Here is a 19,224-nt window from a genome sequence, read left to right as displayed (position 1 = left end):
ATATTATAAAAAGCCTTATGAAGTAACAGCTTCCAATCATACACGCGAACGCCCATACCTTACCTACCCATAATCCTATACAGGATTACATACAAGGATGTCATTGACTGATGGGACACAGATTGCAGGAACGAGTGTTCGTTGATAAAAAGGACGTTGTTTATCATCGATTGCAAAATAATCGTGCAAAGATACTTAATTTAAGTTGCTTTGGCCAAGGGGTACAATCATAAAAGACAGAATTTATGGTAATTATACGTATATATACTTGGTCAAGCAAATCTTGTCAGTAGCAAAAGGTGGCAAACTTGAAAAATCGCGGGTTAGCAACACTGTTTTCGAATAATTTCAAAATCCTGCGTAATGTGGATAGTGAATGACAGCCATCATGTTTTCATCATCATTTACATTCTGAATCGTTACTATTTCAAGAGAAATTTCTGCTGTTACCATTAAATACCAGTATATTAATTAAGCTTATGCATGAACTTAAGCAAAGTCAAGGTACCTACAATATACAATCACGGTCGTTGATCGTAAATATTTGTAAAATTTGAGGTTATGATAATTACATGTTTTGGTTCGATGTACATTGCTGCTTTTCTTAGCGCAATACTGCTTTTTGAGTGCTGCCCTACTTCACTTTGCTGTACATTGCTACTGACATACTTTGCTTGCCAGACATAGTATATATTACGTATACTTTAAAATTATTAAATAGATTAATATGTAGAATATGAATACGAGTAGCACCCTATCGCTATACAGAAAATAAAGGACGACCCACTTGGTTGGGTCAAAATTATTCCGGTTGTCTTGTATTGTGTTCGCAAAAAATTTGACGGAGTGGGGTTTTTTGCATGGGGTGATATTTAGTTTTTATTTTTTCTCACGAGATTTATAATCTGCAGGTAGAACGACACGCAATAGCACTCAACTTTTTTATTTATTTGATAAAACAAAATTATAAGCGTGACTGAGTGGTCAGAAACAAGACAACTAAAAGAATTTTGATGCGGTTACTAATAAATGACGTCCCAAATTCTCGAGTATAATTATACAATCTTTATGCACAATGGTTACAACTGCATTTGCTAAAACTAAGCCAAGCGTATGCCAAACAAAGAAAATCTTACTTCCATAACTACCTTTTATCAAGTCAGATAAAATCTGACCCGGAATATACACTTTTAGTACAAAAACAAATACGATCACCGCATATTCGGTTCCGCTATGTTCTGCTTTCTAAATTGCTTTGCTTTGTTCATAAAATTAACATTACGATTTTGGTGTCTTTTGATCTGAATAATTTCCTCCAGTTAAGATGCAGTGGCCAGTTTTTTTATAACGTATTTTTTTATATAAAAAATATAAATATATCTTGAGGCCTTTCTCTATTACAGTCACCTGCAATAATATGTTACAAATTGCCTTCCACAAAAACTGTCGTAAGACATACTAACATCAAAATAATTCTACGGATTACACTCACGTATTTTTAGTCACTCGCGCGACATGTTTGTCGCTACAAGTGTTAGGTGACCCAAACCCAAACACCACACCACTATGCCCGCCTACTACGACAGCGCAAGATCTCCCCCAACCGGTTCTCTAAGCGCGCGCGCAGGGTGCGACGAGGCGCGGAGCAGTACGCGAAGCACGGCCGTCGTGAACGCTGCTCGCACTGTTAGTGCTTGACAAAGGAGATCTAAGTTCTCCGAAACATGTCGCGCGAGTGACTAAAAATACGTGAGTGTAATCCGTAGAGTTATGATTTGGTCAAAAACACTGATTATTTTTATTGTGAACAATAATTTAAAATAACAATACTATCCGCATTCCCGGACAAGCACGGTTGTCCGCTCAGTCCTCAGCTGCATCCGGAGAAGGACCTAAACTCAATGTATGCACCTTATGATAGCAGAATCTTTAAGGAGCACCTAAATAACTTTTTAGTCCCATGTGAACTATTTTTTTATTCCTAAATGTAATATGCAAAGTTTAGGTTTTAGCTTCGTGTTTATATTTGAGGAGAAAAAAGGCAAGTTTATTTAAGCTTTCTACCTATCGCCGACCAAGGTAGATGCGAAAATGGAAATGAGATAGATAGCTTAATAATTGGATATCTGAGGAGAGGCGTTTTTAAAATTGAGAGTCTGTTACTCGTATCTTATGCAGTTATTTATTTTAGTTTTGTGCTTTAAGGGACAAACACATTTTAGAATAAGTTTTTGGCAAATATTCATTTTTGGTACAAGCTTTTATTGCTGACTGTACTTTTTTTCCACAGACAACTAATATTCATCGAGACAATTCTAAAAACCCCAAACACAATTAGGTTGCGTTGTTTTATGGCTACCTCCTGTCTCCATCATCAGATCAGCTTGATGGTACCATAATATTGCATTGTCACCCGACTTACATATGTATGCAAATTTTCAGCTTCATCGGAAACCGGGAAGTGGGTCCAATTTAACTTGCCACATTTGTCTCGTACATACTAACAGGGCAAGTTAAATAAAAGCTTGTAATAAAAAGGTCACTTCTTTGGATAATATTATAAAAGTTTAAGACTCTGGTGTATATGTATCCCGTTTTTCTTATTTGAGTCTAAAGTACTGAATAAATTAATCCCGCCTGTACGGGTGTAGTTTATAATTAGTTTTAGATTTCCTTAACTATGCTATGTCTACAGGAAATTCGCGAACGAGTTAACCGTACTATAAAATTTATATGACCCTGAAATACAGGGGGGCCAATGAAAAATGCATCAAAAAATATATAAATTCATGAGACCATTATATTACAAAGCACAACACATACTTAGAAAAATAAAATAGTATAAAAATAAATATTAACATGTTGTTGTGTGTTATTATGGAGCAATAAACTATACAAGTATTTTATGTATCGTATATTATGTATGTCACTTTATTGCAAATAAACAAATTTACACAAAACAGACAAAACAAAGTCAAAAACCGGCCAAGTGCGAGTCCTGTAGGTATATATTATTATATGATGTAACTAAAAATTGTATAATTAATCAAATTTTGCGTTTTGAAATAAAAAGTAGGTACCTATATTTAGAATTTAAAATAATAAAACAAGTTTTACTTTTTTGTATGCGTCGTAAAGTTGTTCGAGACAACCCCAAAGCCGTAGCTCGTCACGACGCTCAACGTAAGACGACGTCGAATCGTGGGTATGTGTGTTGGCCCCACGATACAACGCCGTAACGTTGCACGACGCTCAACGTAAGACGACGTCGTATCGTGGGTACGTGTGTTGGCCCTTACATCCGGATGCAATGGCTCTCACAGACGCTCTCACCCGTTCGATTCTTTCATTGTTTCACCGTGCACGTCCTTGACGTCGTGATTTTAGTCCAGTAGCCTTAAATCTGACTATCCATTGTTTGATTAAATTTGTGCTTGGACACTGACGGATATTGCGTAATCCGAAATTAAGTCCAAAACGCCGACGAACAGTTACATACTTAAGAACGATTATTTTAAAAAATTGTTCGTGAATACAGCTTTTCGCATTTTCCAGTCCGCTAACCTTACGTTTTGGTAAATCCTATTTTTAATATACTATAAATATACTATTTAATTGGAGGTGGGGGGGAAATGATCGAACGGGATAGTCTTATGGAACTTTCAGTAGAAGCAGCAGAAAAAAGCGCTAGATATTGTCTTTGTCATAGTCTCGCTTTTCCTTTCTGCCTACTTCTAAAACGTTCCAAGTGACGTAGACGTTTTTTATTGCCCACCATTTTTGTGGCGGTAAACAATGAACCCGGCCAAATTACGTAGGCTGTTTTTGGTGTGTTGTCAGAGATGTTCCGGTTGTTTTTTTTTTTCTTTTCGTTGCATTCACGTATTGCTATATGTTCTGTCCCCGACGGGCGCACCCGAATGGCTCGTCTATAGAAAATACAAATGGCGTTATTTATAAACGCGTTATAAGCCTGAATTAGCTATGAATCATTTGTCTTTATTTGTCATTTTGACCTATGTATTTGTAAGAAAGGGATAAAACATAATTTAACTAATTCAGTAGGGCTAATATGGTCGGCGCTTTATCATTTGTCACCATGCCTGTCACGTTCTAACAAGTATGTAAGAGCAAAAGTGACGGGCATAGTGACAAGCGATAAAAATGGAACCATGCTGCCACCGCTGGCTCCTAAAGTTTTATGAATAATGGTAAATCTATGTCCTGTCATATACCTATATTTTGCACACTTCAATTATATTTAAGCGTAGGCGTCATTCTCATTATAGATGGATAGATAGCACTAAGATTTCAATCTACACTAACACACACCACTAAGATTAATTTGCCGATTTAAATTTAAACCGAACAATGCAACTGCGGCTAGTGGTTACCGTCCAGTCAATCTGAAGGCATTAGGGACCGGCTAAGAGCCACCACAATCAAGTTATTGGACTGCACTGAGGATTGTTTGTGACGTAAATAGAGTCAGACCAATATAACTCTTCTTCTTCTTTTGCAATATGGCCTCCATCAAACCTATGATGATTTTGTCAATGTCAAGTCAAGTGTCGTTGTACAGTAGTAACTTTTATGTGTGCTCGTAGAGCATGACGTCCATTAATACATCACACGAATTTCGAGGTTTTCTGACCCCTCCCCCCTCCTTATCACGCTTGGTCACATTTGGCAAACCCCTCTCCCCCTGGTGTGACGTCACATTTTTAGCAATTTTGTTTTCAACGAAATCGGATTAGAATTTTATAACACAAAACCGATTAGGAAATATGTAAAATTAAACGAATAAAAATAAATATCGTTCCAAAAACTCGTTATTTAAGTGCACAGCGAACAAAAAAAAACTGGGTTACTGATGAAGTTAAAGTGACGTCACAAAGTTTGTGACTCCCCCCTCCCCCGTATCACAACTTATCACATTTTATTGACCCCCTCCCTCCCCCTACAAGTGAAATGTAATAATGACACTAAAAATAATGATTTTTTTTTTCTTACAGTTCGTTTTTCTTAGCATTAGAAAAAAGGCAATTTTAGACATGTCTTTTTTATCGAAAAAACGCTTTTTAAAAATCAGAAAGTACTAATGAAAAATTACTAAAAAAAGTATTACATTTTAAATTATCATATATGATATGATTATTATTCAAAAGTGTTTTTCTTTCTAATACTAAAAAACGGACATGGATGGTTTGTTCTGTGTCATAGCAATAAAGTATCAAAGTAAAATACAGGTTCTTACAGGTTTGTGTTGACACGCTGGCACCTTCTCACCTCCACGGTACTACACACAAAGCCGGCGCGGCGGCGGAAGCGGCAGATGCCCTCAAAAAGCGCAAATACGGGAGTCTCGACACCAACTACAACTTTGTTGCATTTGGAGTCGAGACTCTTGGTCCGTGGGGCCCCGCAGCACAGGGCCTATACCGGCAATTGGCGAAACGGCTGGTGGATAGGACCGGGGATAAGAGAGCTGGCAGCTTCCTCGCCCAACGCTTGAGCATAGCGATCCAGCGAGGAAATGCTGCCAGCATCCTCGGTACCTTGCCACGGGGGCCCATTTTAGATTTAGATTTTTAGTTTTATATAGTAGTTTTAGTTTAGTTAATTGTATTACTTATATATATATTTTTTTATTAACTTGTCTATAAAATTGTATATGTTATTCCAATAAATTATAATACCCACTAAATTGACTGTGGTTCTTATTGGACTTTTTAATTTTAATAGCAAATATTGTATCGTCAGCTAGATATTATACTGGAGTGTTTTAGGATTCCGAAGTGAAATTAAGATTCCAAAAGGTTACAGGGTGATACAAAGATTGTGTATTATCAACCAAAGATTGAAGTTCTTATTTGAGTTTCCAAATTTTAATAGCAAACGTGGAATTTGGAATTTTCTTTAAGATTATATTTTAATCCAATACAAAATTAGGCTCTTATGTTTCAGGAACAAAAACAATACAACTTCTAACTCACAATTCCGTCAAAACAAAAGGCTTGCTGAGCCAAGTGTTCTTGTTTGATGGACTTGTCTATTGATCTTTTTGATTTCCTGTTTGCCCTAGAGCCCAATTCAAATTTAACTTTTTTGATACTGGTTTGAACTGAATTGATACAAGCTTGACGAGCGTCTTGGTGATTGGCGTGCATCTATAAATCGTGTCATTCACGAAGACGCGTGCCTTGACTACGAGTAGTATTGTCACGTTATTAAAGGTTATGACACGAAACAATAACGCACGACTATCACTTCGATTCGCACGACCCAATCAGCCTCTGCGATCTTCAAGGTCGCATCAAAACCTTAGCAAGTTGTTAATGCTGAACCGGACTTTAGGAAATTTTATATTCGTAACCTTTCAACTTGAAAGTGCAGTACTTAATTGACTTTTCTCATCTCATGCTCGTAAAGTTCGTTTTTATGTCGTGCGTAGGCAGCATAAAATAACTTGCTGCAGAATATGGCATGAATTGGCAAATGATCTAGTGAATCTTTTGCCTTTTCTCATTACCTGGGATCCGCTCTCTTTTTCTGCCTTTTCGACTGTTTCCGGTTTTGATCTAGTGCATAAAATAAAATAATTTATTAATATCCAATAGAGACCAAAGTCTGCCATACAACCAGGGCAGTATGTAAATTATTTAGTCCTGAATTTAAATACCATAAATAACATTTAGATACATAATATCTCCGTATATTTTCCTCGCAATCAGTGAACAGCAGAACATATAAATTAGCATAAATAACCAATTGGTCTTCGACATATATGGGTTGTTTTATGCTCTTATTTTATACCCAGATACAATAGTACCTACATGGTCACTACCTCTATATGTATGAATTCCATACATAATTTATTGGCACGTTGACTAGGCACCCTGTTATTATGGGATGAAATCTTTGCACTAGAACAGTTTATAATCATACCAAGAGCTTATTAATAGTGTGACATGAACTCTACAGTTTTTTTTTAAGAAATAATATCTTATGATAAACATCTTTATTTGTGCATTTTTGCGATTTTACATACATTAAATTGAATATGTCTATGCAATTTTGCAGCTCGCCGTACATTTACTATTTATTAACATACATCGGGGTTTTTGGTGCGGGAATGTTTTACACTAGTTTACTTAATACCCATTTTTTGGGTATTAAAAACTGTAGAAACCGAGACTATTTATTTTAACATTTCTAAGCCCATTTGGCCCATTTTTAATTCATATTTTTGTAATTATTTTACAATAAACAAAGTTATAAATACACGAAAACATTCCCGCACCAAAAACCCCGATGTATTAAGTAACTAGGTATTTAGTTACATTCTAATTATTAATTTTAGTTTTTTTAAGCAAACATTCTAATCAACTACCATGAAAACCACCACGAAAACGGATTGAAATGTCATGTTTACTATCTATTTTATAGATAACTTGTGCTTTATTATTAACTTCCTTTATTGTTCGTTCCAGAATGGTTCGAGCAAGCTGCGTCCTGGCGAGCTGCGCGCTGGTGGGGCTGCTCCTGGCGGTGCCGGCGGCGTCTTACCCCAGGTAGTGGTATTTGATCCTCTTTGTCATATGAGTATCAATATAGAACGTCGGGCGAACTGCGAGTAGGGTTTTCGTGTGAAAATTTGGGTATCTTGACAAAATGCCGGACATCGCTCTTAAATTCCTGACGTTTTCTGGATGGTCATTTCTCCAATGTGGACGATAACGATCACGATTTACCGTTACCATTGGCACGATAAAGTATAAAAGCGCCCATTAAACACAGTCGAATTTTTGCCTAGACCTACAAGACCCGAGCCTCGGAGCCAGGCAAACCTAGCAATGGTTTTGAGATGGAGAAGGGGGCTCCCCTAAATTCTATGAGCCATACCAAGTGTCTAGACTCTAAATCCGGGTTTGCCATTAAATTCCTTATTTCAAACGTAAACGGCAGTATTTCGAAAAGACACCGAGAGTATTTTAAGATAGTGATCACATTCACACGACAACTGATGAGACAGTGCATCTCCTGAAATGGCCATTGTCTCACGAAATATTAAGTACTAAATATATGAAGTGTCGAAAATTGATCTCAATTTTAAGTTGATTTGATTAATTGGAGACGCACCAATAATTAATTCTAACTCATTTCTGAAGTCTAAAATGTCCCGCCTCGTTTATTTACCTTTTCGAATGACTTGCTATGATTCTTTCTAGCTTAACTCTTCCATCCATCCATCTTCAAGGCCGGCAAAGCACTAGCAACCCCTCTGTGGTCGTAAACGTCCGTGGGTGACAGTAGTTGCTTATCATCAGGCGATTCGTATGCTTGTTTAGGTCATATATCCTAAAAGCTGACTAATGTTGTAAGTACTTATTTTTCCCAATACGATTAAGTAATTTATTTCTCGATGTTTTACAGTCAAAACAACTACTACCGCAACGACGGACCCTACGACCCTGAGGAGATCATGGACATGCTGAACCGCCTCGGAAACCTCATCCAGATGGAACGCAAAATGGAGAAGTAAGTTCCTTTCATCCATAACAATATCATCGTGAAGAAAGCCATTTATGTGATCTATATAACATATCGTCAGCATACAATACTGTCAAGGACTTTAATTTCCATTTCACCTAAGGTTCAATATATATACAGCAATCTGTCACTATAAGAGCTAACTAGAGCATGACGTTGCTTTGACATGACGCAATTTTGGACCGTAATGCATCGCGACGAACTGGATAGGGAATTAAATTCTTTGACTATACTTTATGCTGTGCGGTACTGTACAGACAACATTTCCTGCAATGGACACAATATTCGTCTATACATTTTTGCATGACTATTCTTCGTCATGTCATGTGTTTTCAAAATTTATCGTATTCATCTTTAATTGAAATGATTGGCAAAGCAAATTTTTTACGTTCCAGATAATTTAAAGATTACTTAAATCAAGTCTCATTTAGAAATTTTAGGCTAGTCTTTTTAATTTGTTACTAAGCCAATACCCGCCGTAATATTTTTTTTTATTAAATCAGCTGATGGTTAATAAATACTTATGGTAGACCATTGAGAAACGAAATTAAGAGCTTGAAGTTAATACTTATTTGTTATAGTGGTGTTTACAATAAAAATATTTGAAAATTGTTCATATTGACCTGGTTCAAGTAATCTTGACCAATGTTTTCATATTTTGACCGGTTTCCGTCTGTCCACAGCTTCAAAGACGACATTACTAGGTACGTCTTGAAAGCGAATGAATATTATTGTACATTTTAGTGCATGTATCTTATCTCTTAAGTATCAGTTTGACATATTTTTATTTTTCCACAGTTATAAAGATGACATTACTAGGTACGTTGTGTCATGGAAATTATGAATGTTGTTATATTTTTGAGCATGAATAATTGATTATTTTAATAGCGCTTGCATATTTGCATGATAATTTAAGCATACTGCGTTTTATACAACGAAGTTTAATTTATTTTAATTTGCATATATGAAAGAACTTGCAATTTGGGTGTAGAATTTACTTTAAATGCTACTTTGATATTATCTTTAAAGTTGCCCACATACACACACACACACTATTACACACTCACTATGAGCGTGTTGCAATACACAATAGCACACTCACAAATAGCGTGAAAAAGACATCAGCTCATCAGACATCAGTCGCCGAGCATATCTTGGACATTTTTAAAGAAAAATAACCCACGTCCTGTTTTCGTATGATAAAGATAAACTTCACTCATAATTCAAGTCTTTTTGTTTTCTTTAGACAAGGTAAGAAAAATATTTGGAGACAAGATACAAAAAGATGATTTGTTGTATACGAGTAGCACAAGTAATGTATACTTACGTTATACCAAGTTATACATGAGCTCATATTTAAAAGGTTAATCTTTGAAGCAGATTTTGTATTTGTATTTTGACAAATCAGTTCCTAAATTTCGCGCTAACTCTTATGATTAAACCTGTATGTAATCGTAGAAACTGGATGAATCTTTTTCAAAAATATACCGCTAAGCGAACAATTTTCTGAGTGGAACACAACATTTTCTAAAAGTTTGTAAAATTCTGCGGTAGGTATTTTTGTTTCGTCAACTATGTCGGAACATTTAACATTGCTAATGTCGTGTTAGGGAAAAGTTGTATATGTAAATACGGGCTTAAAATAATTCTTCGCTTTCACTGATATTGTGTTAAGGTTTTTATTTTGTACTTTTCCTTTAAGTATTATATTTTCCTTTGGCTCAATTATCATTATATTTTGCTTTTAATGTTTAGAAAAAATTTATTCATTACATTTACAGATTTAGCTTTGGTATAGATAACAGATATTAGATAATAACTTTTTAAATTATTATCGTAAAAAAATAAAGTATGGGTAGATTGGTACAAACACAACAACATAATACATATAAAACTTAAAATGAAAAATTCATAAGAAGTTAGATACACTTTATGCATATTGTAGTATTAACAGCATTGGTGTTCACTATATAGTTCAACCGTTTCTTCGGCCTATTCTGCCTATAGAATACGAGTAAATACATACTTAGATAGACAAAAAACATCCATACCGCAGGACCAAATATAAACACACAAAAATGCCTACCGGGTTTCGAACCCCGGTCCTCCTGCTTCGTAGGCAGGGTCACTAACGACTATTTCAATCTCAATGTCAATGACAATCTCATTTTTATCAAAACCATTAAATTTTCCAGCGAGAAACGCGCCATAGACCTGGGTCTCAGCCGCGGCTACTCCGGCGCCATGCAAGCCAAGCACCTGCTCGGCCTCGCGGCGGCCAACTACGAGGGCGGCCCTGGCCGGAGGCGGCGAGACGCGCACTAGACGGAGGCCTAGAGGCCCGCTACGGAAGACCTCGTGTGACGCGCTGCTTGTTTACCTAGTCTACAAATTTTAATTTAATTCCTCTGAGACCATAGCCAAATTATGTGCCAATTAATAAAAGGAGTTGAAAGGTACATTCACACCGCAGTTTACTTTTGTGGAGCAACACAATACTATTAGGTACCTTACATAGTTACTTACTGTTATAAGTGTTACACGGGGTTGCTTTACAGTTACTCCAAAAGTTAACTGGGGTATTGATGCACCTAAGAAATAAAAATATATCGGGATGACAGACGCGACGAATATGTCATTCTTTATTTTTTTGGATACTATCAAATCATGTTATTGAATTTACTAATCTTAGTTGTTTATTTTAGAATGTTACTGTTGATCTAGAATTTAGATTTGCCTATTTTCACCTACTTTATATTAATTTTATATTTATCTGATGTATTACTTAAGTAAGATTCCGTAATATTTTTGTTCATGATTATGTATTCAATTAAAGCTATTCAATTTCATAATCATTGTAATTTTTGTCAATTTAACATTATTTTGTACTGTACTCCTAATGGTGTTTTGGGTGTCATAACAATAGTACCAAATGTCATGTTACCACTTTTTATGACATCCATAACAAACATTATTATAACTATTTTAGTAAAGTTGTCACACGGGGTCTTAAAACTATATCCGATCGAAATTCCTATCTATATAACAGTATATATCCTAGGCCTTTCCATAACTTTTTCACTGTAAAATGGCTGGTAAAACATTGAAAATCATCTTTGTAGATATCACTTTATCTATAGTATCGTTGATATCCTATAAAATATTTATATTACTATGAAAATGTGACGCAATAAATGCACAAAGCTTTGTATGTTAGAGTTATCAAACGTGCATAAATAACCTTTATTGGCCTTTATACATTTAATACCTTTGCAATTGTTTCATACCATTTTGTTCTATGTTCCTGTTTGTTAGAATATCGATAATTAGAATCCGACGGTGTAGATTTTAACTGAGTATAAAACCCTTTCATTGTATATAGGGTACATGAAAGAATCCTAGAATATTGTTGTTTTAATTTATTGAGCATAAAATATGATATCGATTTCATATGAATAATTTGTGCGTTGCCCTTGCATCAGACCAAGTTGCACCGACTTTGTTTATTTTCATAGAAAATTGATGTAATGACAGTTCCACTTTGTCATTGGTCCATCTCTAAATGTGTGCCAACGCAACATTGGTTTGTAGAAATTAAATTACTTGGTTTAATTTATAAGAATTATGATCTGGTAAAAAAACAGTATTAAACGTTCTAGTCATTGAATTTCCTTCCAAGTTTGTTTTAATTATAAATAAGAGTACCTATAATAACGTATCTTACCCGTTCCTTTACCTACATACTTACTTATCTACCCATAATGTAAGAAGTAATTCTATCTCTCTGAATGTACGTGGCAAATTATTTAGTAAATAGTTAGATAGTTAAATAAAATAAGTGATAAAATACCTCCTGTCTAGAGTTTATTGTTAAAAATAAAGAGATATTCATATTAACGTTGCTGTGTTTGCATTATTCTCTGACAAATTATACGCAATATTAAAATATAAGGCTATACATTAACAATATCTTTGATGCATTCAACGGTGTTTTTTTTTCTACCCCAAAGCATAAAATGTCATTATAGTACAGCAGATTACATAGGTACTTCTGAAAAACCTTATTTGGAAAAAAATCTACTCAGTACATCAAACCTATTAAATAAACAATAAGTATTATACCTAATAGGTACTGCCAAACGTACTACAGGCTCCCAGAAGCTGTGGCAAAGTAGTCGAGACAACGTGCAACGCTAGAAAATGATGTTGGTAAAAATAATATTCAGTCACTAGAATCATATTACTTAAGTCAATAAAGTCAATCAATCAATAGACATAAACCATTTTACGCTATTTTCATGAAAGCGCCATCTATGAAATTATATAGACACTAGTATAAAAGTAGGTTCATTAACTCCAGCCTTTAATTGTTATAAATAATGTTAGAAACGTCAACGCCATCTACAGCACGAGTTCAACATTACTGAAAGAGCTATTAAGTTTCTATTTTGTGACACAAAACAATAGTTAAGTACAGCGCCATCTATTAAACTATTATGACACTATTTTCTTTTTGGCTGCACTCTCTCGTTTCTTTCGCATCGTTCTACCGAATGACCTTCCTTTTCACTAGGTGTCGCTAAAGGCATGTAATAATTCCCCTGGCTATTATAGTAATAATGGCAGCTAATCGGTAATAAGTCTTTTGTGAAGTAAAGCAATATTTTAATAGTCTTCAAGACTAATTATCACCATTTGGCATAAAAAAACAGTCAAAAAGTTATTATAATTACGAGTTTTGAGAATATATAGTTAAATTTCGGCTTCGTTTCCAATATCCCGTATGGTCTAGTGGCTAGGATACCTGGCTTTCACCCAGGAGGCTCGGGTTCGATTCCCGGTACGGGAAAGCTTTTATAATTTTTGCTGATAACATTGAATTTTGTGGCGCAGTGGATGTTTTTGGATTTTTGGTAACAATCACGAGGCATGACGACGCTTAAAAGATTTGCTGGTTGTTTTGTTCGTGAGTACACCGAGTCTTTCAGTCATAGAACTGGTTACCGATTTTAGAGTTTTGTCAAGTGTAAAAATGAGTTTATATCTATAAAATAAAGATTTAGCTTCAAGTAAATTGTTTTGAGCATGTAAGCTATTTTAAAAATAACCTTAGTTACATAATATATGTATAAAATAGTCCTAACAGAAAATTCGCATATTAATATGTTATAACATTATTATGAAAACTCAAAACATCACGAAATTTGTATTTTTCTAATTCTTTTTTACTAAAGAGAAACATGAAAATTGCAGAAATACTTTGCGCTGATACCTTCAAGGATAATCTAGATACTGAACCGATTTTGATGAATTAACCTTGCAGAAAGCTAGAAACGTTACTTATACCTATTAGAGAGATAGAAACAGGCAGTTCGATGTACGAAATTCCTTTCTTTAGCTGGTCGATATTTTTTGAGACTATAAATAGTTTAGTTATTACATTTTTAAAAACGTTGTTAAATATTTATCATTCCTAATCATCATTCAAGAGTCAAGTCTACCAGCCAACATAAGGGAACAACTCGAAATCTGCATCAAATTATTTGCCAGTCTTGTGAAGTAAATGCAAATTTCTCTTCAGTTTTTATGGTTCCGTAGCCAAATGGCAAAAAACGGAACCCTTATAGATTCGTCATGTCCGTCTGTCTGTCCGATTATGTCACAGCCACTTTTTTCCGAAACTATAAGAGCTATACTGTTCAAACTTGGTAGGTAGATGTATTCTATGAACCGCATTAAGATGTTTACACAAAAATAGAAAAAAAAACAATAAATTTTGGGGGTTCCCCATACTTCGAACTGAAACTCAAAAAATCTTTTTTCATCAAACCCATACGTGTGGGGTATCTATGGATAGGTCTTTAAAAATGATATTGAGGTTTCTAATATCATTTTTTTTCTAAACTGAATAATTTGCGCGAGAGACACTTCCAAAGTGGTAAAATGTGTGTGTGTGTGTGTCCCCCCGTAACTTCTAAAATAACAGAATGAAAAATCTAAAAAAATATATATGATATACATTGCCATGCAAACTTCCACCGAAAATTGATTTGAACGAGATCTAGTAAGTAGTTTTTTTAATACGTCATAAATGGTACGGAACCCTTCATGGGCGAGTCCGACTCGCACTTGGCCGCTTTTTTAAACAAGCAAGAGAGCATTTACGAGTTTGTGTGGTTAAAAATGTATTTCTTAATAATAATAAATAAATAATAAGTAATCAACAACGATATAATATCATTACTTATATACAAAGTAAACACCCATGACCCAGGAACAAATGTGTCGTTTCCAAGCAAAAGGACCATAACTTTGTTTCTTTGAAGACCGGTCTGGCCTAGTGGGTAGTGACCCTGCCTATAAAGCCGATGGCCCTGGGTTCGAATCCCGGCAAGGGCATTTTTTTTTTTTTTTTTTTTTTAATCTTTATTAGAGAGCTTTATCGCTTAGCGATTATGTCGCTCCATATAATCAACATACAATAACACTCATTGACGCTTACTAAGACCTATATTTACGAGTCTGAACAGTGCTCTGGCCTCGTCCGACAATGGAAAAGCCAAGGCACTATTACAGCCACCGACATTGTGAAAAGTATTATGGGCTATTTTCAGTTGGTTCCTAAAGGACTCGTTCCGCACACATTCCACTAATATGTGGTACACGTCCTCAATCATATTGCACTCTGAACATAATGGTGTGGCAACTTTACGCATCATGAAACCAAACTTATTTAGTGGAATGTGCCCCGAACGTATTCTTAGAGCTGTTACAATTTCTTGCCGACTAAGCGAGCAATCTATCCATGGTGTATTTATAAGTTCAGGTTGGATCGTTCTGTACCAAATACCTTTTTCTTTTGACCTTTCATCAAAGTACTCTTTCCATAATTGGCGACATTGTTTTTTAACTAATTTAATACACTCTGAAAAGAAAGGTAAAATGTTACATATGGTATCACTATGACAGGCTTGTTTAGCAAACCAATCTACTTTTTCGTTTCCGGTAATTCCTATATGCGACGGAATCCACTGCAGAGTCAGTGATTTTCCCATAGATTCCAGATTATAAATGCTTTTAAGTATACTATAGGCAATCGGCAGTCCTCGATAACTCGAGGTACAGCGAGCCAGATGTTGTAATGCGCTTTTAGAGTCTGTAAAAATCACAAATTTATCTAAATCTATTGTTTTAATATAAGATATTGCCTCTGCAATGGCTACTAGCTCCCCGTGCATGATGGATAAGTCCGACGCTATTTTCAATTCTAAATGTGTTTCACACTGAGGGTCATAAAATGCGGCGCCCATTGCATCTTCTTCCTTAGAACCGTCGGTGAATAGTTGGTAGTAGTTATGATAACTATTGCTAATAAACTGAATAATTGACAGTTTAGTTGTCTGGTTATAGCTGCGCTTTGGTTCATCCGCTGTATTTATATTAAATTTAACTATTTCTGTAAGATCTACTCTGTTAACCCATAATGGTAATGAAAACATTTCTAATTGTCTACTAGATTGGACAGAGACGGATTTGAATGAATTGTGAATTGAAGCTAACAGTGGGGTTTTTTTTCGGAATCGCTTATAAGATGAACTTACTTCAGATAACTCTTGTAATAATTTAATATTATTATTACTATTTAGTGATCTAGATTTAAGCCAAAATTTTCCTCCCAAAAAAAAACGACGTACTTGTAGTGGAGGCAAAGAAAGTTCATTTTCCATCACATGAATGGGCGTCGACTTAATAAAACCGCCAATGGTACGTAAAGCTTGATTTTGGACCTTGTCTAATTTATATAGATGTTTAGTATAACTCTGATCATATAAAAAAGATGCGTAATCTATTCTACTACGTATGATTGCTATGTACAATCTTCTCAAATGTTTAGGGTGCACTCCCCATCTAGGGCCAACCAATACTTTGAAAATATTGAGAAATTTCTGAACTTTTTGAGTTACTTCATTTATGTGTTTAATCCACGTAAGAGAACGATCCAACCAGACACCAAGATACTTTACAGTTTCTACTATTTCTAAATTGACCTCATTTAAACTCAACTGGACAATATCTCGACATGGACCTCTTTTGAAAATACATAATTTAGATTTGTTGATTGAAATATTTAGGCCCAAGTTACTTAAACATTCATGAAAAATCTGCAAGGAATTTTGCAACTCCATTTTAGCTTCTCCAATGTTCTTACTTGTAAAGTATAATACATAATCATCCGCATACTGACTAATGGAAACCCTATGGATCTGATCCCGGATAAATATCGTGGCAACATTGAATAACAATGGGGACAAGGGATCCCCTTGAGCCAGTCCACGGTCAGTTTTTCGGCTCAAAATTACTCCACTATCCGCTTTAATTGTAAGAGTCCTTTCCTTTAAAAAGTTCCAAAGATATTTTGAAATTTTTGAACTAATGTCTAGGCGGTCCAAATTGCGCAGTAGGCTAACTACATCAATATTATTATAGGCATTATCGATATCTATAAAGCATCCCAAAGTGAACATATTTTTCGCTAAACCTATCTGTATTTCAGTAACCAATCGGGCCAAGCTATCAAGACATGATCTCGTCTTTCTGAAACCAACTGTTTCTTCTGAAAACATTTTGTTTTTTTCTAAATACCACTCTAATCGTTTATTAAGAATTGAATGAAATATTTTGCATACGCATGAAATTAAAGATATAGGCCGCATAGCTGAGATCGAATTTGGATCTCTTCCCGGTTTAGGAATTGGGATAATACGAATTTCCTTCCATTGACTAGGCACAAATCCTAAAATTAAAAATTGGTTATATAAATTTAATAGTATTGTCTTGCCATTTCTAGGGAGTTTTTTAATCATGGAGTATGAAATTTCATCACAACCAGGGGCAGTATCTTTCGATTTAATACACGAGTTCAGTTCCTGAATAGTGATTGGTACCGCTATCACTGGGTTTTGCGAGTTAAATACGGGTTCCGGTGGAGAAGCTGAGTCGGGAGTCAGACTAGCAAGAAGATCTAGAGCCTTATACTCATCCACATGAGATCTTGGAGCATTGTATCCTTTGAGCCACCTCATTCGGTTCCACATATCAGATGGAGACGTCACATCACCTAAAGAGCTACAAAATTCCTGCCAGCTTTTACATTTACTGTTCCTAATTAATTTTTGTGCTGACCGTATTTTGTCCTGAAGATCCTGAAGGTTCCTCGGGATAGGATTACGTCTAAACTTGGCCAACGCCAGTCGTCGTTCTGCTACAGCGCGGGATATATCTGAATTCCAATAGGGTTTCGGAGTAAACATATTTGTTGGATTATTGTTAATTTTATACACCGGAATGTTATCATCCGCTGCTGTATTTAAGCTATTAATAAATTCATTGTAAGCCTCTTGAGGATCTTCAGGTAAAACAATATTATTAAAAAGATCATGAAGTTGTGACGTATATTCTTCCCAATTAGCCTTTTTATAGTTTCTGCGACAAGTTGGGCTCATATAGGTTTTGAGTTCTGTAGAAATTTTAATTATTAAATGGTCACTACCTAGAGATTCATTTAAAACAGCCCATTTCATAATTAACGATATGTCGCTAGATGCTACAGATAAATCGGGCGAAGATAATTGCAATAAACTATTTACTAGTTTCGATCGAGTTGGACTGCCATCATTAATTGATACAAAATTATTATCCAATAACGAATCGTGGATTTTAGTACCTCTACTCTCTGTCTTGTAGGACCAATTTGTATGATGCCCGTTAAAATCTCCAAGTACAAGCGTTTTTTGATGAAAATTAGAAAATATAGAATCCCAATCATTTTGCGATGTCGTAATGGAAGATGGGCAATATACTCCGATTATGTTTTCAATTTGATTACAATTGAGCAACTTGACAGATACAGTTTCTATTCCTGCATTAGAGCAAACAATGTGACTTTGTTGAGCTTTAATCGACTTGTGTGTCAAAATTGCTACACCTCCATAACCGTCCAATCTATCAGAACGAAATATATTGTAATTACTTACTTTTAAATAGCAATCGGGTTTAAGCCATGTCTCGCTTATAATGGCAATATGGACCTTTTCCTGTATGAGTAGTTGCTCAAATGCAACCAACTTTGGCCTAATGCTTTGCGAATTCCACTGTAAAATATTTAGTCTAATCGGGCCCCTCTTATTAGGCTTTAAATACATTTAAAATAGTTTTAAACAGTGATGCATCACAGAGATAATTTGTAACAAATGATATAAAGTACTCACAACATACTTGAATCGCAGTTTTGATCTTATCCACTATCAAACCCCCCTTAGAAAATATAATGTCTTTTAACTTTTTTAATAAAGCACCTATTGTACTTTTATCTTTGGCCCCGTCTTCATTGTCCATTTTGGGTTTCGGTGCTGGTGCGTCTGGGTATTCACTCTCCATAACAGTTGACTGGTCGTCCGATATATGTCCGAAGTCCGTGTGATGCTCCTGAGTTAGATTTGGATCCTTTTTATTCAAACGCCGACGCACCCGCCGTGGTTTTCGCTGATCTTGATTAGAAGTAGGCAATGTTGGTGGATTATGAATTTCAGCTGTAGTTATTTTCTCAGTTTCAGAAGGTAAAGCCTGAAAATATGTGATCTGATCTCGTTTTTGTAAAGGTTGCTGTGTGTT

The 19,224-nt window shown here is 35.3% G+C and overlaps 1 protein-coding gene and 1 non-coding gene across 6 annotated transcripts in view; both read left to right on the top strand.

Annotated features, from left to right (window-relative positions):
* The window catches only part of LOC133522685 (diuretic hormone class 2), a 121,044-nt gene extending 109,858 nt beyond the window's left edge, over window positions 1-11,186 (top strand). For 2 of the 5 annotated variants that reach the window (XM_061858085.1, XM_061858087.1), the window contains exons 2-6: window positions 7,494-7,577; window positions 8,437-8,541; window positions 9,237-9,257; window positions 9,352-9,372; window positions 10,749-11,186. In XM_061858085.1, coding sequence (XP_061714069.1) covers window positions 7,495-7,577; window positions 8,437-8,541; window positions 9,237-9,257; window positions 9,352-9,372; window positions 10,749-10,878 — 360 coding nt within the window. In that variant the 5' untranslated portion in view covers window position 7,494 and the 3' untranslated portion in view covers window positions 10,879-11,186. The remainder of the gene's footprint in view (window positions 1-7,493; window positions 7,578-8,436; window positions 8,542-9,236; window positions 9,258-9,351; window positions 9,373-10,748) is intronic. The other 3 variants (XM_061858089.1, XM_061858088.1, XM_061858090.1) reach the window with 3 other exon arrangements.
* Window positions 11,187-13,330: 2,144 nt separating this feature from the next.
* On the top strand, window positions 13,331-13,402 carry Trnae-uuc (transfer RNA glutamic acid (anticodon UUC)). The gene has a single exon. It is a non-coding gene; the product is annotated as a tRNA-Glu (tRNA).
* Window positions 13,403-19,224: the final 5,822 nt, after the last annotated feature.

Source organism: Cydia pomonella, chromosome 11 (genome assembly GCF_033807575.1).
Source record: "Cydia pomonella isolate Wapato2018A chromosome 11, ilCydPomo1, whole genome shotgun sequence".
Taxonomy (NCBI): domain Eukaryota; kingdom Metazoa; phylum Arthropoda; class Insecta; order Lepidoptera; family Tortricidae; genus Cydia; species Cydia pomonella.
This window is presented reverse-complemented; position numbering and strand designations above follow the sequence as displayed.